This window comes from Solanum dulcamara, chromosome 3, assembly GCF_947179165.1.
Source record: "Solanum dulcamara chromosome 3, daSolDulc1.2, whole genome shotgun sequence".
Lineage (NCBI taxonomy): Eukaryota > Viridiplantae > Streptophyta > Magnoliopsida > Solanales > Solanaceae > Solanum > Solanum dulcamara.
Window position 1 is genome coordinate 74,424,263 of NC_077239.1, and position 23,057 is coordinate 74,447,319.

The 23,057-nt window shown below is 34.9% G+C and overlaps 2 protein-coding genes and 2 non-coding genes across 4 annotated transcripts; 1 reads left to right on the plus strand and 3 right to left on the minus strand.

Annotated features, from left to right (window-relative positions):
- The first annotated feature begins 451 nt into the window (after window positions 1-451).
- On the plus strand, window positions 452-14,362 carry LOC129882911 (metal tolerance protein C1). The gene is made up of 12 exons (XM_055957404.1): window positions 452-1,065; window positions 5,613-5,682; window positions 6,599-6,696; window positions 6,779-6,909; window positions 7,146-7,261; window positions 10,214-10,310; window positions 11,160-11,244; window positions 12,480-12,542; window positions 12,650-12,755; window positions 13,101-13,216; window positions 13,766-13,857; window positions 13,972-14,362. The coding sequence occupies exons 1-12, from the start codon at window positions 697-699 to the stop codon at window positions 14,123-14,125; spliced, it is 1,497 nt and encodes a 498-aa protein (XP_055813379.1). The 5' UTR covers window positions 452-696; the 3' UTR covers window positions 14,126-14,362.
- Window positions 14,363-16,576: 2,214 nt separating this feature from the next.
- LOC129883786 (small nucleolar RNA Z155) lies at window positions 16,577-16,657 on the minus strand. Its single transcript, XR_008765936.1, has one exon. It is a non-coding gene; the product is annotated as a small nucleolar RNA Z155 (small nucleolar RNA).
- Window positions 16,658-16,804: 147 nt separating this feature from the next.
- Window positions 16,805-16,884, minus strand: LOC129883788 (small nucleolar RNA Z155). Its single transcript, XR_008765937.1, has one exon. It is a non-coding gene; the product is annotated as a small nucleolar RNA Z155 (small nucleolar RNA).
- Window positions 16,885-19,014: 2,130 nt separating this feature from the next.
- On the minus strand, window positions 19,015-19,751 carry LOC129881782 (nuclear transcription factor Y subunit B-5). Its single transcript, XM_055955892.1, has one exon. It carries the CDS (start codon window positions 19,662-19,664, stop codon window positions 19,254-19,256), a length of 411 nt encoding a protein of 136 aa, XP_055811867.1. The 5' UTR covers window positions 19,665-19,751; the 3' UTR covers window positions 19,015-19,253.
- Window positions 19,752-23,057: the final 3,306 nt, after the last annotated feature.

The window sequence follows — 23,057 nt, forward strand, 5'->3', positions numbered from 1 at the left end:
TAAATTAAATACAATATATTTTAAATGTATCAAAATGTCTATTAATTTTGTGGTACATGCTATATAGAAAGTTGAAATTAAAGAGTAGTTAAAAAAGAAGTCATTTTTTTGAAGCATATTAAAAAGAAAAAGATAGGTCAAACAAATTGAAATAGCGAGAATATTACACTGGTATTAATACTCCGTCTGCATCAATTTGTGGTAAATTTAAAATTTTGAGATTTAAATTTTTATATTTTAATCGTGAATTTAGACATAAAAACTTTTAAGCTTTTAGAAATTTACTTTAAAAAAATACTCTGTACTGTGTAAATTGGGACAGATATGACAAATATAGTAATTATTATTGGCAGAAGAAAATGAAATTCATGATCTTAGTTAGACTTTTAGAGCCGTTTGAATTAACTGAATTTAAGTAATTTTTAGGTTCCAAGTACTTCTCAAGCGCAGAAGCTCAATTTATATTGAATAAATTTTGTAAAACTTATTAGTTACAGCTTTTAGTACCTTTCATAGTCGAACTGGCGAAGCATCTGATTCTCTCTTGCACATGCATACGACTAATTTTCAACGGCGAAAATCGGTACTTAACTAATTACAGCTCCTCGCCGGCGTTTCACATCATTTCTTCATCGGAAAACTTCAACAGTAGGCGGAGCGATTCTCCGATTTGATCCAGCTGAAGAATCTCTAAATATGGTAGCTAGATTCATAGCAAGCAATCTAAATCGAATACGAAAAGCCTACTCAGTATCAACAACAATCAGTAGGCACAATTGCGATTTCACTCCTCTATATTTTTCTCCGAATTTCCAATTCGATGATGGTGATTCAGCTACACGGGTTGTGAATCCGAGTTTTATGCTTCACAAGAGATGGCATACGGGCGATTCACATTCTCATCATCATGATCATCACGACCTCCGCTCCGGTAAAGAAGGAGAGAGGATTTTCCGGCTTGGACTTGCTGCTGACATTGGCCTCGCCGCCAGTAAAGCTTTTACGGGTTATGTATGTGGAAGCACCGCCATTATTGCTGATGCGGCTCATTCTATCTCCGATGTGGTACGTATGACGTATCTAGTCATGTATATTGTTTAGATAGCTTTGATTTGTAAAATGAACTCTAAATTTGTTCCGCTTGTATCTCTTGACCATTTGACAATAGAGGTTGTGAGTTTCCAGAAAATGAAGAACATAAAAATCTGGTTTTACTTGTTGTTAAACATGTTGAATATAAGTTTGATAGAACTTCGATAGACCAGAAAAAAAGATATTAATGAAAGCAAATTGGATACTTCATTATAAATTCCAGACTAATTTATAGAGTTCGCAATCCCAGCTGAAATAAAAAAGCCAACTCTTAGGAATTAGGGATAACATAGAAACTAAATAACTGCTACACAGATTACAGAGAACTTGGACTGTTGCAGTTTTTATGCATTTTTCTAACACTCCTTGCTTTAAGAGCTGCAAACTCCAAGTTTTTGCCTGAGAAAGTTGAAATTTTTTGCATGGTAAAGGCTTGGTGAAGATATCAGCCAGCTCCTCCTCAGTTTTGCAATAGAGAAGACTCACATTACCATTTCTTTTTCATTTCTGTCCAGAAGAAAAGCTTGATGTTGAAGTGTCTAGTTTTACCATGAAATATAGGATTGTGAGGAATTGCTATCGCAAAGTGGTTGTCCACAAATACTTCAGTTCCTTTTGTTTGATTCATATGCAAATCAACCAATATTTTCCTCAACCACAACACTTGATTCACTGCTGCTATTGCAGCCACAAATTCTGCCTCCATAGTGGATTGAGCCACAATGAACTGCTTCATTGAATACCATGAAAAAAGTTCCTCAGCCAAAACTGAAGCAATATATATGCCTTTGAACCTGTGGAACATAGGAAAAACAATAAAGATTATAGTCCCAGTTTGTGGTTGGAAGACCTTATATGCCTTTAAAACTGCACTATATCCAAAAAAATGCCCCGGGAAGAATTTTTATCTAGCTTATCTCGTTTAACCTGAGGAACATAGAAAAAACAGAGACAACCAAACACTTTAAGGAAATTTAATGAAGGTTTGAGTCCATACCCAACTTCAAAGGGAGTTCTGAAATTCACTGCCTTTATGGGAAGCCTATTTTTGAGAAACACTGCTGTACTTGCTGCCTCTGTCCAAAATTTCTTTGGCTAGTTCTCCTCTTGTTCTCCTTGTGCAACATGCATCTGGTCATCTCCATAATGTTTATGTTCCTTCTTTCACTTATTCCATTTTGTTGTAGAGTATGTATAAGGAGTAGTAAGTTGATGATAATCCCCGCTTCCTCATATAAAATGATGAATCCCTGCTTTCTCACACAACATGTTGAACTGTCTAGAAGTCTATTCCTTTCCATTATGTTTTTGTAAGGGAGTCCTTTGAGGATTGTTCATAGTGATCATGTCCGAGTCTCGTGTGCCATATTTCTGCAACACTTCCTTCGGCTGAAAAAATGACATGCTCCTCCTCAAATGGATCTAATGAAAAAAATTTCCCTTTCATTTTTACTTTAAACATTTCTTGATCTAAGACATATTTGATCAAGCAATGTTTCTCTTCAAAAATTAATTTGTAACCTTTTTCCATCAATTGACCAACACTAAGCAAGTTTTGATCTAGTTAGGTATATAAAACACGTCAGAAATTGTTTTAGTACCTGAATGACTTGGAATACCAATGGTTCCTTTTCCTCTTACAAGAAGATGTTCACCTTTGCCTATTTCACTTTAGTAATGGCCGTAGGCTTCAATTCCTTGAAGAGCTATGCCATTTGTCACGTGATTAGTGTATCCATTGTCAATCAGCCAACACTCGCTCAATGATCTACTTGAAAAACATGTAGCAACAAAGAGTTGATCTTCCTCCTCTCCATCAACAATCTGAGCCTCTGCTTCTTGTTGTTGACTGCTGTTCTTGCAAATGACAGTTTCGTCCCCAAGTTGATTGCATTTACTACACCTAGCATCAAGCCTTCTCCAACACTTGTATGGAGGATGACTTTTCTTGCCACAATGCTTACAAGATTGATAACTTCTCATTTAGTTTCCTGCTTTTCCTTTGGTAGTACTTCCTGGAATGCCTTCACCATTTGTTTGTTGATTTTCTTCTTTTTTTGCCAGTCTTGATGTTTGGCAGAAAATTCTCCCTTAGTATATCTTTTTTCTCTCATGGCCCTTCGTTGTTCTCACAATTGCCTGAATCTTTTCAACAATACGAGAATCATTGAATGTGAAACTACACAATCTTACCCTGTTTGCTATGTTCAGGATCCTTCCAGAGCAGTGTTTCATTGTTTCGGTTTCTTTCATCTTCTGCATCTCGAAATCTCTTATAAGATTAAGCACTTGCATATCTCTGATCCTTCCCTTCCCTTCGAATTCTGCCTTTGAGATAATCCCAAATGGATTTGGCTGATCTTAGAGACATAATCCGAGTGAAAATTGTAAAAGCTACGACTGAAAATGGATAGGCCTTTGCCTATGATTTTCTGGTTTTCCGTCTTTATGTTCTTGATTTGGGCCATAGTTGGATTGTTAGGCAGCAGAGGAATTTCATAGTCCTCTTCGATGCCTCCAGCAGATCCATGGCATCTAGATTAGTTTGCATCCTTACTATCCAAATTTGATAATTATCACCATTAATAACAGGTCATGCCATTGTTGAAAAACTTGATTCTGCTTCCATGCCTGATAAACTTGCGTAGTTGATTTCAATTCTGACTTTGATGAAACACCCAGAGATCCCTCAAGAAAAAGATGCTCTGGTACCAATTGTGAGTTTCCAGATAGACAGTTTTTGCCAACTACTTCAACAACTGAATTCATGTTCAATAGAACAAGACAGAGTAAAAAACCTAGTTTGGGTTAACAGTAGGGATAAGGTATTCTCAGTCAATAACTGCTACAAATTGCTGTTGCAACAGTTTAGTCAGGGAATTCCTAACTGGCCATGGAAGATGATTTGGAAAACACCAAAGAACCTATGAAAGGAACTTTTTTTGGTTGGCTAGCAGCTAGGGATGCTTGCCAAACACAGAACAAGTTACAAAGGAGAGGTTTTTCCATGTGCAGCAGATGCTATTTCTGCAATTTAGAGGAGGAAACAGTTGAACATCTTTTCTTGCATTGCAGATTTTGCAAGACAATGTTGGGAACTTTTCTTTAGCATAATGGGCATATCTTTGGTGTTACTAGAGAAAATTAGTAGCTTGTTGGAAGTGTGCCAATCACAGGAGGTTAAAAAGAGCTTAAAGCCAAAATGGAGAACTATTCCCTATTGCATAATTTGGACCTTATGGCTGGAAAGAAACAAGGCATGCTTTGATGGGAAGAAGTTACAGGTTTCTTGAGTTTAAAAAAACTGTACTTTTGGGTGTTATAGCAGCAGTTTGGATATGATGGATAAGTATTTGGTCATTTTGTACTTGCCAGGAGATAATATGTAGTATTGGATTATAGAGTTTGCTGCTAAGTCCTGTACCTTTTTCTGCACCATCTTGGTACTCTATAAATAAAATCCTTATCAAAAAAATAAAAAATCTGGTTTTACTTGCTATTAAACAAGTCGAACATACATTTGATAGAACTTTGATGAGCCAGCAAAAAAAGATATTGATGAAAGCAAACTGCATACTTCATTATAAATTCCAGACTAATTTATAGAGTTTACAATCTCAACTGAAATTATTAAACCAACTACAAAAAAAGATATTGATGAAAGCAAACTGCATACTTCACTATAAATTCCAGACTAATTTATAGAGTTTATAATCTCAACTGAAATTATTAAACCAACTCCTAAGAATTAGGGGTAACATAGAAACTAAATAACTACTAAACAGTAAATAACCGCTACACAAATTACAGAGAACTTGGATTGCTGCAGTTCTTTTGCATTTTTCTAACAGAGGTGAGTCCATGATTTTAAGTCAGCAGCTACAAAAAAAGTCTGATTCTTGGTTTATGAAAGAACTAAATTTGTGATACTGGGTGTGATTTTTGTATTGATATATACTTGAAAAAAGATTTAAACTTTATATATCAAGAGAGATCAAGTTGTATGCAGCGATCCATATAAATACATATTTTGAAGAAGGCATAATACATAAATGTGCCTTTTAACTTGGCTTCAGCTTGCATCTATGCCCTCCAACTTTGGATGTGCACAAGTAGATACTTAAATTTGTATAGAGTCGAACAAATAGACACACGCGTCCTACGTGGCATAATACACATAAGACGCTACCTAGGATGCCGCGTAGGACGCGAATTGCCGCGTAAGACTCCAATTAGGATGTGTGTGTCTGCTTGTTCATCTCTATACAAGTTTAGGTATCTACTTGTGCACACCCAAAGTTAGAGGGCGTAGATGCCAAATGAGACCAAGTTAAAGGGCATATTTGTGTATTATGCCTTTGAAGAAATTTTAACTGTGCATATAGAAGTGGAGTTGAATTTAGTGGGTTCGGATGGACCTGCTACCTAACACTTGCATCTGCTCCTGAACGAGAGGTTAGAGTGACGTTGAATCAACTTTGTAAAAATTATCTTCTAATGCTCGGTTATGATCTTTGCAGGTTCTGAGTGGCGTGGCATTGCTGTCGTTTACAGCTGCAAGGGTTCCCAAGGACAAAGAACATCCTTATGGTCACTCTTGATTTGTATCTACACTTTAACTCTTTTGATCTTACATCACTTTGTCTACATGGTTTTACCTTTTGATTTTGTGCTTGTGTTTACTTGTGTAATAGGTGGATGTAATAGCTGCCAATCTAATTAGATTAACTGAGGACAGTTTGTTACCATGGTTGATTCGATAAAAATAATCAATATATGATATTGTAATAGAGCTGATATGATATGATCTTATATCACGTCTTCAATATTTATCAATGAATATGAATCTTATCACTGTCGGCTCCTTGAACTTTACAACTTAGTGGAAGGCAGACAGCCCTCGAAACATACACTCCCTCCGTTTGTATTTTGTTTGACACATTTGATTGGGGGGCACGGAGTTTGAAATGTTGATTTATACATTATGTTAGTTGTAGTAGAAAAAGGCATCAAAGTGATGGTTTATAAGTTAGTTTGATAGATAAATCATTATAGTAAAGTTTCTGTTAAGAGTTATTAAATTTGAATAAAGTTGTAAAATATAATATTACTTGTTAGTAAAACAGAGCCAAACAGTTTGAGCTCCCCCACCCCCACCCCCCCACCCCCAAAAAATAAAATTAAAAAAATCACATAAGTCGGAAGGATGGAGTATTAATTAATGCACAAACTTCTTATGTGACATAGTATTTTGCTTCAGTTAAAGACAGTCCAATGTAACGATTCTACTTCGGATGCTTTGTTTCCTCTACCCTGCTAATTCTCTGTTTTGCTTACTCCTTTACTTGTGTGTTTCTTCCAAATCTAATTTATTCCCCAGTTCTGTATTATTGTAACTTTGGTAACAATATTTGGATGCTTACTAGATTACTTATTAAAACCACTATGTTATCTGATCAAATCATGCTTCTGGTTTTGCAACTGACTTTACTTTTTATATGGACAGGACATGGTAAATTTGAGACTCTTGGAGCTCTTGGAATTTCTGGTGTGCTGTTGGCTACTGCTGGAGGTATTGGATGGCATGCTTTAGATGTTTTGCTGGTATGTATCTATCGCTAATATTCATTATATCTAGGAGTCTATGTCCCCTATTGTTTTAAAATATTTGGGACATTTCTTGCAGGGTTTGTGGTCTGCAGCACCTGAGTCAATGAATCATCTGGACGTGCATGAGCAACATCACCATGGAATTGATATGGATCACCCTATCCTTGCTTTGAATGTGACTATACTCTCTATAGCTGTTAAAGAAGGGTAAGATTATCCATATACATATTACTTTCAAGCAGTTTTATTTTTATGAAAGACAGTTCCTTTGTATTGATTTTATTGTCATGTCAAACAGTTGCTTTAAATTGATTATAAAAGCAAATTATGAAGCTGTTATACTTCCTGTCAGATGCGCAGGTAGTATAACAGCTTCATTAATGACGCAAGTAATGAAGCTGCTAGTTTGTTCCTATATTTATGCTCAATTTTTTTTCTTGTAGATTATACTGGATAACAAAAAGAGCGGGAGAAAGGGTTGGCAGTGGGCTAATGAAAGCCAATGCTTGGCATCATCGTGCCGATGCAGTATCCTCCTTTGTTGCTCTCATAGGGGTTGGTAATGACCTTTATACTCAAATTTGACGTAATTATGTCTCTTTTCTTTAGCAAACGAGTTATCACCATTGATTTGTCTAATTGTATCATTGAGAACTAAACAAAATGTGTGTACTGGTTTTACTTTAAGCATGAAATGCCAATATGTACTCCACATGCTGGCTTTTATTACTATTAATTTGGCACATAATAGTTTATGAGTTTTTATATTCATAATACCCTTTTTTTGGGATAAAGTACATTTATGTTTGTAATGTCTACAACAACAACATACTCTGTGTAGTCCCATAAGTGGGTTCGGGGGAGGGTAGGATGCACAAAGTCCTTACCCTTGCCTTTGCTGGGTAGAGAGATAGTTTTTGATAGTCTCTCGGGACAAGTGAGAATGTAATCGAAGCAAGGTTGCAAGAACATATGACAACAAAAATATCATGATAGAAAGAACACCTTGGAGCATAGGAAACTATATCATTACTAGATACTACTACTAATAAGTCTATGGTTAGGGGGGGGGGTTGTGGCTAGCCCTTGGTCCCTGCCTCTCCCATCTAATGGGTGACAACACTCGACTATCTACTAACCTTCTACCCTAATCTTCGACCTCCACACCTTCCTATCTATTGGAGTTATTTCATATCTTATCTAATCACCTCCCCTAGTTCTTCTTCTGCCTACCTCTACTCCTCCTAATTCCTATTACAACTAACCTCTCACCTCCTTACTAGCGTATATGCGTACCTTTTCTTCACATGTCAAATTATCTTAGCCTCGCTCCCCTCATCTTGTATGCCTCGGGAGCCACTCCCACCTTGCCCTGTATAACTTCATTCCTAATCACATATCTTATCCGAGTATGCTCACACATCCATATGAGCATTCTCATCTCTGCTACACTCATCTTTTGAATGTGGGTGTTCTTGATAGGTCAACACTCCACCCCATACAATAAGGCCGGTTTAACCACCACTCTATAAAACTTACCCTTAAGCCTTGGCGACACATTCTTATTGCACAGTACTCCGGATGCGCGCCTCCATTTCATCCACCCTGCTCCAATACGAAGAGCAACATCATTATTAATCTCAGTCTCTTTTGAATTATAGACTCAAGATACTTGAAGCTTCTTCTTTTGGGTATGACTTGTGCATCGATCTTCACTTCTACCTCCTCTTCATGTGTCACGCCTCTGAACTTGCATTCCATGTACTTTGTTTTAAACGTGCTTAACTTAAAACCTTTAGAGTCGAGGGTCTGTCTCCAAGTTTCCAAACTATCGTTAACTCCACCACCGTTTCATCAGTCAACACTATGTCATCTGCGAATACCATCCACCGCGGCATCTCCCCTTGAATATGTCATATCAATTCATTCATCACTTAGGCAAATAAGAACGGGCTAAGGGATGAGCCCTGGTCCAACCCCATCATGATAAGAAAGTGTTCCTATTTATCTCCCACTGTTCTCATCCGGGTCTTGGATCCATCGTACATGTCCTTAATTGCTTTGATGTAAACCATTGACACACCTCTAGCCTCCAAACACCTCCAGAGGACCTCCCTAGGAACTTTAACATACGCCTTCTACGTTTGTGATATCTATCTTTAGTTATTGGGGCATAAATATTATTTTCCTGTTGTGCCTTTGAAATGCAATTAGATGAAATCCTTCTGACTAAAAAGAGTGTATAGTGATTACTATCATTATGGTCAATCTAGAATATTTATATTTTCATAGCTAGTATGATCGACAGATTGAACTTTATGCTAATGATAAAAAATTTCCCTTTTGTTCTGTACCATTATGTTCATTTGTAGGAGGAATCTAGATCATGAACTTAGTCTCTACTGATTCATCTCATTAACCTTGTTGGAATTTCTTGCCCTTCATTACTCATTAGTTCTTAATCTAAAATCTTTGGTCCTGGGGAGAAGTGCAATACTATTTTAAACTCTAGCAATGGTACTTGTACCCAAGTGTCAAGATATTGTATGTACAGCCTTGCTTGGCATGGTTATCTTGATAATATGTACTTGTGGGCTGTGGACAGGCTTTCCTGTTGATTAGTCGAGGTAAGGGTAAGCTTCATGCACCACCCATATTAAAAAAAATAAAAGAGATTATTATGTCCTCTGGAGTTTACAAGGATCTAGTATGAATAAAAACTAGAGGATCATGATATATGCCGAGACCTCTGTAGTTGACGTACTAATCCAGAGCTTCACATAATACTGACATATATCTCTAGATTCTGTTTGTTTAAGATGCTGACTGAGAAGATCACAAAAAGGGTTGAGAGAAAAATAACAATGGTACATAACCTGGGGCATTCTTCCTCCTTAATTTCAGAGATGTATGTCGAGACCTCTGTAGTTTACGTACTAATGCAGAGAGAGTGCTGAAAATTGTCCAGAGCTCTTTTATAAGCGAACCAAGTATCTGTGTTTTACCCTTTCAAGGAAAGGGAAAAATGACATTATGTATACAACATATTTAAATAGAAAATAAAATGATAAAGGATCTCTCAGATACTCGAGCTAAAATGAACCTGCAGGACATAAAGGAAAGGGAAAAATGACATTATGTATATAACATAGTTAAATTGAAAATAAAATGATAAAGGATCTCTCAGATACTCGAGCTAAAATGAACCTGCAGGACATAAAGGATAAAAAAGTTTGTGTGTTAAATCTATGCCTGAAAAGGGAAGAGAAGACCTCCAATCTCCATAATCAAAAGCTCAAGTGTAAAGTCTATGATGTTTTATGAGCAGGTGAGTAGTATATTTCTTAAAATCCAAGTCCACTATTCAAAGTCAATTTATCTAAAAGCTCGTAGAAGTGAGACAAGCCTTTGAATTGAACTAATTCATTATCAGCTTATCAACTCAATGAGCTTTGGATGTTGTTAATTAGAAGATGTATCACTTCTTAAGTTGAATTCTTCATGAAATTAGGTGGTTCTATCCTTGGAGTGAGGATCCTGGATCCACTTGCTGGGCTTGTTGTTGCAGGAATGATCATGAAAGTTGGACTCGAAACTGGATATCAGAGGCATGTCTTCCAATTACTTAGCTATTGTATTTTCCTTCCTGATCATCTTCTTCTTTTGTTAAACTTGTATAGATCTTAGCCTATGTTTGAGGACAGAAATGGATAAAGGGGCAGCCCAGTGCACTAAAGCTCCTACTATGCGAAGGGTCCGGGGAAGGGCTCGACCACAAGGGTCCATTGTATGCAGCCTTACCTTGCATTTCTGCCAGAGGCTATTTCCAATGCTTGAACCCGTGACCTCCTGGTCACATGGCAGGAACTTTACTTGGTTATTGTTGGTTGGGTGCTTGAACAACAAGAATAAATCATTCATTCTTTACCCCTTTTGTTGGAGTAGTTTCTAAGGCTAAGGGTTGTTGTAGGGTCAGTGTGTGTGATGTGTCAAGTCTCTGAATCTGCTCTCAGTAGTAACTGAAAAGTGCAAAGCATGTATTTGTTATAGAAAGTAGGATCGATCTCCCCTTGAGCTTCAGTGGGCACTAAATTGTGGAAGTGGTTGTCCTTGAGTTGAGGATAAATTTGCACGTAATATTGATTTTAGTTGTTCCAGACCCCAATTATGGGACTACATTGGGTATGTTATTGTTGTTATTGATTTTAGATGTACTAGTGGTTTATCTTTTGGTTTGCTGGTCTTATTTATTATGAACTAGACACTCTAGAAAGATTTTCAATTCACCATTTGCAAGTTTATGGATATCCTTAATATGCGGTTGATTGGCTGACAATTTGTAAAGTAGTGTTTCGAAGATTAATGTTATCCCATCTGCTTTATTTGGAGGTTGCCGGTCTTTATCTCAACCATTGTGTCAATCCTTTTTTCATATTTTACTCATTTCTAAATTATAGTGTCTTGGAATTGGTTGATGCTGCTATTCCTTCACATATCTTGGAGCCTTTCAAGCACACAATTCTACAAGTTGACGGAGTTAAGGCAAGTTATTCTTCCTGCTAGGAAGTCGCTGTTATTTCTAATCCTCGCCTTACATTCATATAATACATTATCAACTTATTTTTGTGTCTTTTGATGTTGATACTGCTGACAGCAGTTCCTTTCTCCTATCTACTTGTCACCCTGTGCTACTTATTTACCCCTTATTGGTTTCTACCCCAATTATGGCATTCTGATGCACCCTTTAATGGCTGCTTCCACGGACCGAACACATATAGGTTACACGGAGACAACTTTACCATTGCTTCAAGGCTCTCCTTCTCTGTCCCAATTATGGATCTGATTTAATGCTGAACAGTGCCAAAGGTAGGATAGAGTATGAGACCGGAAAGAAGATTCTTGGTTGGGATTCCGTTCTGATTCTAACAAGTGCAAAATAATTTTAGCATGTATTTACACAAAGGCTCCTCCAAGATGGAAAAAGAAGGGATGGGGATTGGGGCTTTGTTTCTGTCATGCAGATGCAGCTTTTCATTTTTCTGAAAGTGACTACTCTTGGAATAAACATTTTTCGCATTTAATTAAATGTTGGGTATTCACTTTTCAAAGACTAAAAACTAAAATTTGGTAGTTGCTTGGCTATAAGTGTATTTTTATCTTACAATAGAGAAGGGAGGAATGAGAAAAGGAGGGGAGGTTGGTTATCGTGAGGGTGTCATAGCAATATGTTAAAATGATAGAGAACTAAGAAAGAATTTCAGGGTCAAATCAACCAATATGAGATTAATAAAGCCCTTGTCTAAGCACATCAAATTGAGTATTCCTAGTAGAAAAAAAACATACTGTTCATTACAGTTTCTTTTGTGATCAAGCAGCCTTTTACCTGATTGATACTTGTGTCAATTTATATTTGTTATTAGAAAGCAGCAGTAATTGAGTACAAGCACCTAATCATGTATTTATGAGATATTTTAGAAACATGTGTCGCAGGTTTAGTTAGAGTACTCCACTTCAATCGCTTCACCTTAGGACACTGTTCCAGATTATGTTCAATTGACTAAATTTGTCATCTCCTCTATCACAATATTCCATGTGATTTACTCTTGTTTCTTGTACTCTACAATAAATGTTTGGGAAACTTAATGTTTAACACAACATCTTCTTGTTTTTGTGCACTATGCACATGTTTCTCCCGACATACTTCTTTGTTGGTGATGATGTTCTCTGTATACCTGAGAATGATATCAATGAGTAAACATATGGTTTGACCTCTGCAGGCTTGCAGTCACCTGAGAGGAAGGAGGGCTGGTTCATATCTCTATCTTGATGTTATAGTTGAGGTAGTTTGCAGGTCATGTTAAGTATTTATCATAGGGATATTCCCCTATCAAAATTTATTTATTCCGGAGGATGTCAGGCAGATTTAAAGTGCACTTCCTATATGCAGGTTGACCCCTTTTCTAGTGTGAGTGCTGCACATGAGATCGGGGAAAACGTCAGCCGCGAAATCCAGCGTTTACATCCCGAAATAGCTGAAGTCTTCGTGCACATAGGTACCGTTGACTTTTATCACATCTGCATGTGTTAATGTAGGCTTAGAATGGTTTACAGTAGTGTTACGTAATGCTAAACAAATGACATCCTTAAAATAGAGAACAGAGAACGTTTGCAAAACCTGGAATGCTGAACATGGTTGGTTATTTCGCTTCTTCTGGGTGTTCAGTGGGGGTAGTTGAGGGACCTTAAGCCGTGGGCTAGGTATATATCAAGTTGTAGAACCTCAGGCATATGGAATGCAGTCTTGTCATCATGAAAAGATATTGTCAGTAATTGCAGGATTAACTTTCTTATGACTTGTTGTTGCCGTGCTGGCTAACATTGTTCATTCCAACTTGTAGAACCATCAACTATACACATTCCACCCACTGTTGAGTTTCAACAGAGGAGTGCTAACACAATGGATGCAGACATTGAAAATATAGTTTCCAGCATTTTATCTACAAACTTTTCTCAGGTATCTCCTGTTTCTAGATTTTCTTTTTGTTCCTTTTCCTGAAGAGAAGGTTGGTTTAGCATTTTTTATTTTGATAATGGAGTGTACATGAGGCTCCATAGTCTTTCTTGGATCCCTTGGTGCACTTCATATATCCTAATTCACCTTGTTTTGTTACATATACAGACAGTCTAGTGAGTTTCCATTCCTTCCTTTATACTTTGGAGTTCCCATCCCATCCTTTATGTCCTATATGCTTTGGGATGATCACTACTGCTTGCTCTCTCTTTCTAGATTTTCTTTTTGGTTCCTTTTCCCGAAGAGAAGGTTGGTTTAGCATTTTTGATTTTGATAATGAGTGTGCATGAGGCTTCTAGAATCTCTTGGATCCCTTGGTGCACTTCATTTATCCTAATTCACCTTCGTTTGTTACATATACAGAGTCTAGTGAGTTTCCATTCTGTTCTTTATACTTAGGAATTTCCCTTCCATCCTTTATGTCCTTTTATGCTTTGGGATGATCATCACGCTACCGCTTGTTGACATGAGATACTTTTTATTTGTTTTCAGAAGATGATTATTGAGCGTGTGACTCCACATCTGCTGCAAGGACAGGTTTTACTTCAAGTGGAAGTTTCTATGCCTCCTGATCTCTTGATTAGGTAGAACCACTCAAAACACTTAACACTGTACAATTTACATGAGGTATCAGATATCTGTGTTCTTTCTTGTAATTCTCTCATTACTTTCGCTTGGGCTGCTTGTTAATTTTCCAGGGATGCGGTAAAAGTTGCAGAAGAAGCAGAAAAATTAATCATAGAGGCAGCACCAAATATTGTTCATGTGTGCATCCAGCTGCGCTTAGGGCGACCTATGCCAGATTCTTACCACGAATTGGTGGAGAGCAGAAGTCGCGGGAAAGACAACTGAATTTTTACTCACTAAAGTGTGCATGTATAGGTCTTTATCTGTATAATGAATAAAGAAATTTCAGCTAAAAAATCAGAGCTCCATTTTTACATGGGATGGAGTTGGATCTGTAAGCCAAAACTACAGGAAAAGGAGTTATTTCTGTAAGCAAAAACTACATTCAGCAAAAAGGCAATTATGTTTCAAACAGTTTAGAAGTGGGGAGGTTGTGTTTCACAATTGTCAAGTTGAAGTCAACTTATTATGTTCGACCATATAGCCCCAACCCGTACTTCCCATAGTATTTGTCTTGATTATACAAATATTTTAGAATAATTTTATTTTTGTTGAACACGATCACATGTGTTTCACAACTGATGTTTACAAAACAAAGAAAAAACTACTCCCTCTATTCCATATTAATTGAATTTCTAAGATAATACATATATCAAGAAAAATATTCAAAGATAAAATTTCTACAATTGTCGACATTTACTAGGTCGATCTGTAGGGGCTTATAGTTTAATTGGTTGACAATGTGTTTTGAGCTTTCATTTTTGAAATGTTTTATAAATTATGTTTGAAAATTATTAAATTATATAGTTTAATTTTATTGAAATAATAATTAAAATAATTACTAATTAAGGTAATTTTAGTAACAAATATAAGTGTAATGATTCACAATTTATCAAATCGGCATAACATAGGGGATAAGACTTGTACGATCAATACTATTGATGACCATCTCTCTTTGGTTCGACACATTCAAACTTTATGCATGATTTTTATAATTATCGATATTTAACAGGTCTAATGTGTTTTGAATTTTCGTAATCCCAATATTTTACAAATTATGTTAAAAAATTATTTAATTATATAATTTAATTTAAATGTAATAATTAAAAGAATTAATTAATTATTCAAAATTAATCAAATCAGTGTAATACAGGAGCGAAAGACTTGTACGAGCAATGTTTTACAAATCAGTGTTAATGCAATGTTTTACAAATTATGTTTGGAAATTATTTAACTCTATAATTTAATTTTATTTAACTATAATAATTAAAAAAGCATTTAAAGTCTTTGGTGGAATTAGTTGTAAAGTCTTTGGTGGAATTAGTTGATTGCCACTGAATCTAATGTCGTAATATGCGTTATTGATATTTACAAAATAATGCTAATTGTCACTAAAAAATATATTTAACAATAATAAAGCTGTTGACGTTAATTAATTAACCATAAAAATTATTTTGACGCACAGTACTATACCTGTGATTTTGTTTACATATAAAGTGGAAGGAGAATTCAATTTAAACATGAGCATTCCCTTCTTGTTTCCAAAAAAAAAAAAAGAAGAAGAAAAAGCATAACGCTCAAGAATGAGCAATTTAAAAAAAGAATTTGTTATATAATTTAATTTTATATAAAAATTATTTAATTTAATTTATTTAAATAGAATAATTAAAATTTTACTTAAAGTCTTTGGTGGAATTCTAAAAAGAATTTGATTTGAAAATTTTGGTGAAATTTTAAAAAGAATTTCAAGTTGAGAGAGGCCATTGGATTATAGGAGAGCAAAGTTATGACTGGAATAGTACTGAGAAGGACAATGTTCTAATTAAATTGTAATTTTAGGAAATAACAAATTCTGTAATATCTTTTAATTAAAAAAACAAAAAAAAAGACAATTTATTTTAAAAGATAAATGTTAGAATGATCTTTCTACACTTTTGGCCAAATTTGGAAGAAATTTTTTAGGCCAAATAACACTTCCTATTTTCAGTGAGATATCTTAAAACTTGATTTAAAACTTTAAAATTTAATAGTTCAAATTTAAAGTTCATCCCTAATTATTATTATTATCTCAGAGAGAAGTGCTATTTAGCCCAAAAAATTTGACCCAAATTTGACAAAAAATACACAGAGACTATACTAACAAAAATAAACTGTCTTTTTTTCTTTTTTAATTGAATTAAAAGATATTAAGGTGTTTGTTATTCCATAAAATTACAATTTATTCCACCCATAACTTTGTTCTCCTACCATCAACAATCTCTACTTAAAATTCTTTTTTAAATTCCACCCACTGGAAATTGAAGCATAGGCAGCCGAGGCATCTTCTTATATCAAAAGTGATATGGACAATTTGAATAATTTTACGGAAAACTGATTAACTAAAACTTATTAGCCCTCTTATCTTTCATTAAAATGTAGTAGAATAGACCGTACACTTATAATTAAACAATTTTTTCACAAAGAAAAGTTTACGACAAGACTTGTAAAAACTTTAGATCAATTTAGTATTATGCACTTTTACCAATTTTTCAATTGATAAATCTTAATTTGGTTTTTCACATTCCTGGAATTTGAGTATCTGCGAACCATGTTTTAAATCTACTAAAGCAAAAAAAGACACCAAAAAAATGTTTTTTCCCAAACAGAGAAGCAAAGAAAGCAAAAAATAAAGTGAACCATTGATCAGATAATTGTAGTCTGAATTATTTTTTGGGTCGACACATAAACTTTCCTGAATCGGATATCATCCCTTCAATGGTTCATAACATAATGCAAATATCATAGAAAACAATTTCTCTGGTAATGGAAGATGCAGCTATTCAGTATAAATTCATCAAATAGTAGATCTAAAACATGTAAATTGAGTTTTTTTTAAAAAAAAAAAGAAGAGAAAAGTAGCTGAACCATTGATCAGATAATTGTAGTCTGAATGATTTTTTGGTCGACATATAAACTTTCCTGAATCGGATTTCGTCACTTCAATGGTTCAGAACAATCAAACATTAACAAACTTTGAAAAAATTATAAATCAATAAAAGAAAACAAATTTTTCAAAAAAGAAAGATTGAAAAATATGAATAGGCTCAGAAGGATCCATTGGTTAAATGTATAATCACAGACGAAGAAAATCGCCTTTCAGCAAATTGGTAGATTTGAGCATCATAGCCTACTCATCCATCCATTTTTATTTCACAAAGTAAAATCATAAGCAGAACCTAAGGATAAAAAAAAATTACAGACGCTTCTGGAGATGAATGAACAATACAACAATGGAGAAGAGAACGAAGGCAATGTTCATATTGAGTTATTGAACGCTATATATAGGTGTTTGCCATAACAATTAGGGTTAGGGTTTAACGCCTCGGTAAAGCCCTCGTTGGTATAGACACGGCCCGTTTTTGTTAGATAATGGGCTTAAATGACTTGGTCTATCTGGGCTTTGGGTAGACACGGCCCTTTTTTGTTAGATAATGGGCTTAAATGATTTGGTCTATCTGGGCTTTGGTAGACCGGCCCGTTTTTTATTAGATAAGTGGGCTATATGGGCTTTGGGTAGACACGGCCCTTTTTTCATGTCAAAACATGGGCTTTATTACTATTCTCATGGCGTTCCCTCCCCCTCCCCACCCCTCAAAAAAAAAAAGAAGAAACAAAATTAAGGGTCTAATTACCCTAATTACGGAAACTAGACATAGTTTATAAGAAAACATATACAATTTTCGATAAATCTCATACATTTGTTTTTTAATTTTAAAACACTAGCACTAATTTTATAACCAAACACAAATTTCATCATTCACCATAACATGGGTACAATGCAAACGTTAACATGAGTACAATGCAAAAGTCTTTCTCATACAAAAAAAGAAAAAGAGGAAGAGAAACAAACTATTTTAGAACCACCAACAGTAAATTTGCACTCCAATAGTTAACCTATTTCACTTCAAAAACTTCAAACAAGTAAATAAAATTATGACACAACAACGTTATATGTTTTTTGTACATTATTTGTATGTATTTGTACCACTGAGCTAGTCCTTTGGCTTATGTTCAGGGGGTTCAATGTTAAATATATACATAAATTAAATTTTTTATCTTATATATATAGTGTAATTTTTTAACGAAAGGGGTTCGGATGAACCCCTGAACTGCACGTGGGTCCGCCCCTGCATACATTCTACATACACCGAATATACTCATTCCACACCTAGTTAGTAATATATGAACCTGACATATAAATGAGATACACCCGATATAATCTGACGTATAACTATTCACCATTGGAAAAACCACCATACTCATCGCCAAAACCCATCACAACCATCATTCTTTCCGCAGTTTTCAGGTTGAATTTTTGTAGATCAAATAGTACTAGTTGGGTAGATAGAGGTGGTGAAATCTAACCTTTTCACGGAGGATTCTCCTTCGAATTTCTTTTTGAATTCCTCGGGAGTTTCACGCTCAAGACCAATCATCTATGTAAAATAGATGCCTAACCACAACTCACCCGCTGATTCTTCAACATCAATCGGTCGGACCTCTCTACTTCTACTTCTAACTAAAGGCGAACAACCGGCATTGCAAGCAAATAGAAAGCCCCCACCCATTTTTTAGGAATTACTCATATCCAAAGCAGCTTTTCACAAGCACCCCACCCCATACGACTAAAAAAGTCTAATAAATTTAGGGTTCATTTATCATGAAACAACTTTTTGTTGAGAAAAGAAATTAAATTAAGTTTTCAACTAGATTATTATCCAACACAGTATAGACTATGGGGCATTTCAGTAGGTTTTTCCCAAGTATTGATTACCAACAGAAGCAAAATAAGACTAATGTATTCAAAATTAAACAATACATAATTAGATTTGATTACATCAATCAAAAATATTGTTTAGTCGCCAATAAATGACACCTAAAACATAATCCAACTAAAAGTCTATAAATATCAAAACAAAACCTTATGTAGCTAGCCAATGAAAAAGGAAATGGCAATTAGGGAATTAGGAATTTGTGCTAACCTCCATAGAAGTAACTTAGTTATTATTGTTCAACCTGAATCAAGAATCTAGCCAAATGAGAAACCAATTAACATAGATAGATGAATCACAAGGTTAATGTTTCAAAACCATATTCCACAAATTACCTTACAAATTATTTAGAAGATGCATTGGATCACTAGCACGAAAATCAGAGTAAAAAGAATTTGAAAAATAAAATATTACGTATATAGAGGTGGACATAGTTTGGGCCAATCTGAAATCCAAACCAAGATTCAATTTTTTTGTATATTTGGTTTGGATTATGAATTGAACTGCCCCCCTACTTACGTGCCAAGTACCACAAACATGTCTTAAGGACCATAAAATCTTCCAAGGAGAAACTCATCTCTCTCCCTTTCTTCAGTGTTGTTGCCAACATCAACCTTATTTTGGTTAGCTTTTTCACCTTCTAACTCTCTATACCTATGCAAATACCTCTTCAATGGCTCAACATAATCATCAAATCCTAAATTTCCCAAAGCCCAACAAATATCATCTCCGTTCATCGTCTTCCTCTTCTCCTTGTGACACTTATCTGATGCTTCTCCGGTAACAAAGCTAATGAACTCAGATACACATTCTTGCATTGTTTCTTTCCCTTCTTTTGAAATCTTCGCGTTTTGAGGAAGAATATGCTTCATAATTCTCCCCACATTTGCTATTGGCAACAGTCTATCGCTCGAGTCAAATGACCCTAATAATATATTGTTGCTATCAACCATTTTTGGGAAAACCTAAAAACTCGATCCTCTCAAGCACAAACACGTTTGCTTTTCATTGTGAGTATTATTTGCCTCTTTATAAGTTAGAGTTTGTATGTATAACGCTAACTTATAATCAAGTGCTAATATTATATATATATATATATATCAGGATGATATCATCAGAGATTCTACGGTATATAAAGGTATCCAGTATTAGTGCGGAGACACAATATCAAACAAATTTGTATAGATTGATGGTACAAAGTTAGGACATATTTTTTTTATATAAATACAAGTAGTACTAGTATATATTAGCCTTTATTAAAAGCACTAATTTGCTTTAATGAATTATGGATCAAATGGTTGTCCCCTCCCTTCCCCCTTCCTACTTGTTAATGTTTAATCCTTTCCACAAGCTTTGTCTTAAACAATGTTCCTGCTACTATTACTAGTCCAACCAGATGTAATCGGTTGTTGAGGAATAAAAAGATCAACCAATAAAAATATTAGAGATTAAAAAATATGTCTTAAACAATTCTTGAAATATTGAAATTTGTGGAGTAATGCACCTGTGTTTGTACTACCAGACAACATGCACCTAAAAAGAGCCGTTTGATAATTAATGTTAATCTAGTATTTAATTTGCAAATTAACATCCTTGGATTTAACGTTGCCAATGAATGAAGTGCAAAATGTTGAAATTCTACATTCCAAGAACCAGGGGACAGTACATACTCGGATATGAATAATATCATACTCTTACTTTCTCTACTGTACTAAAAATTAATAAATGTTCATTTTTACTTGTCTGATTTGGATCAAAACAAGAGATAATTTATCACTTAAATCCTAATATATTCTTATTATTAACTATAGTCATTTCCAAATACATTTATGAAAACATTGAATCTATTTTTAAATATAGTAAAATTATTATTCTATTTATAACTCCTTAAGAGGTATGTCATAATACTAAAAAAGTAAAAATGGACGGAGGGAGCAGTAAATATTAGAGTAAACAACACAAATTCCACTAGTTTAGGGCTTAATTATGTGCCTTCATTTTAGTTTTCAAAATTACCTTCCGCACCACATTTACTTCGCCAGATACATGTATCTGGCTTACTCAGGTTCATGTATCTCGGATACATGCGGGTCAAATCAAATGTAATTTATTCCAGATACATTGTATCCAAGTATGATTCTCATGTATTTAGGATACACTGACTCTTGACTCTCTCGCTCGCCTCTTTTACTATGTATCTGATTAGAAATCTGAAGGAGTGGTGTATCTGACTTGAAATCTGGTACGAAATAATACAGAATTATTTCAAACTAAGAGTGGATTAGTATTTATGATAGAAATGTTTGTATAATTAGATAGTTTTTCCTACATATTATAGGTAGCTTCAATGTTGCTTAATAGTTGAAATCACCAACATTAACCACCAAAGGATGTGGTGTAGTCGATGGGGCTGCTCCTCCCTTAATCAGAGGTCTCAGGTTCGAGTCCTACGTATGGAAAAATCTTTGGTAGGGAGCTCTTCCCCCGAATGGGGCCCTATGCGGCACGAATCCGGATATAGTCGGACTCCAATATGGATAGCGGACACGGGGTGGGAAACCAAAAAAACAAACAAAAAAAGAAATCACCAACATTATAGATCTGTCTTCTTAGTCCTTTTCAGAAGTAATATGGTATCTCATATCTGCATATTAAGCTGTTAACCATCCTCTATTTCCTTGATGAATCTAGCTCAACAATGCATTGAACGATCACCCTTTAAGCTTGTAGAAAGCACACACACGCATTGAGTTGGCACGATTCAATTGGTCATTTAATTTATGTTGGAAACGAATGTAATCACGCGTTTGAGGCTTTAAAAGTTGGTGAGGGAAGTATCAAAATACACAGTTGAGTCCTACTACGTGTATTTCACGCTAACTTTAAGTGCTCTTTATGGTTGATCAACCAAAAGATAAATAAATACAAATGGTTGGCCATAATGAAATTAGGCCAATTAAAAATAATAATAAGTAAAATTAATTTCTGAAACTAATCATGCCTTTATACTCGTAGAAATTGTTCCTAGCTATGAAAGAGCAGGATGAGAGAAGGTACTGATCAATATTATTTGAGGATCCTGCTAGGTAAAAAATATTTAAATATCATAATTTACTGCAGTATCAATTTATTCAACTTACTTTTTGATGAGGATAAATTTTTCACATCTAAATTAATAAAATGCAAAATCTTGTGGTTTTAAAAATGTCATGTAGATAATTAGAATTAAAGAGTTGTCAAAAAAAAAAGAAATATTTTTTTCCAAACGAATTAAAAAAAGAGTATACGTAGGACAAAAAAATTGAAACAGAGAGTATTTTTAGTGTTATATGATAAGACAATTCTAGAGGGAAATGGGAGAAGAGTAATTTGAAGTACATGTGTACTTACTGTTGCGTGGAAAAAAATAATCCTAAGGAGCCTACTATAATAACATCTCTAGTGTGATTCCGATCCACAAGTGGATATGGAGAAGGTGGAGTTGGATGTATGCAGACCAACCTTACTCTAATTTGTGTGAAGTTGTTATACTCCAGAAATTATCAAAGTACCCCTAGAGGATAGCACGATCATATAACGTATTATTCCTATTTTTTTTGGCCAATTCAAGGATGGAATAGCGATCAAGGGGAAAAATCATGTGCGAAAGTGGTTTTCATTGAATTTTAGGCTAATCAGATCAAAAGATAATTTTTTGGGGTAAAATTGCATTTCCAGAAAGGTGTGCGACCAGTCCGCGTCGCAGACCTGTTCCCCCACAGTGCAATTTTTCCCGAAACTTGGCCAAATTTTTCATTCACTCAAAATTGGCTATAAATCGCATGTCAGGAATGCAATTTAAGAATTATTCATAAAACGCATTCCTTGAATGCGATTTAATTGTATTTTTTTGGCCCGTTTCCAGTTTTAATGAGGGGGTTCTGGTCTTTTCCCACCCCTCCTATACCTAACTCACGAAGTTTGGGATCAAAATCCTCCCTTATTAGTTTCTAAAGGTTTTTTCTCTCATTAAACACCCAAAACTTTTGAGAGCAAGGATTGGAGAGAAGAGAAAAAGCTAGGGTTCAAGAGTTTCAAGCCAAGTCTTTGATTTTCGCTTAGATAATCTTCATTCCAGATATGTAAGTCTAACCTAAACGTTGGATTGAGTTCGTCCACGTGCCTTTTCACTTCTATTGACCTGAATTGAGTTTGAGTTTGAGATCCCGAGTTTCTTGAATTCTTGAATTATCTATTATCTTGTTAAGTTACTAGTACCTATTTAAACACGTATTGATTGTATTCATGAGTTGAGTAATTTATTTGAGATACATGTTCATGGTTTCATTCACTTGAACCCTAATTGA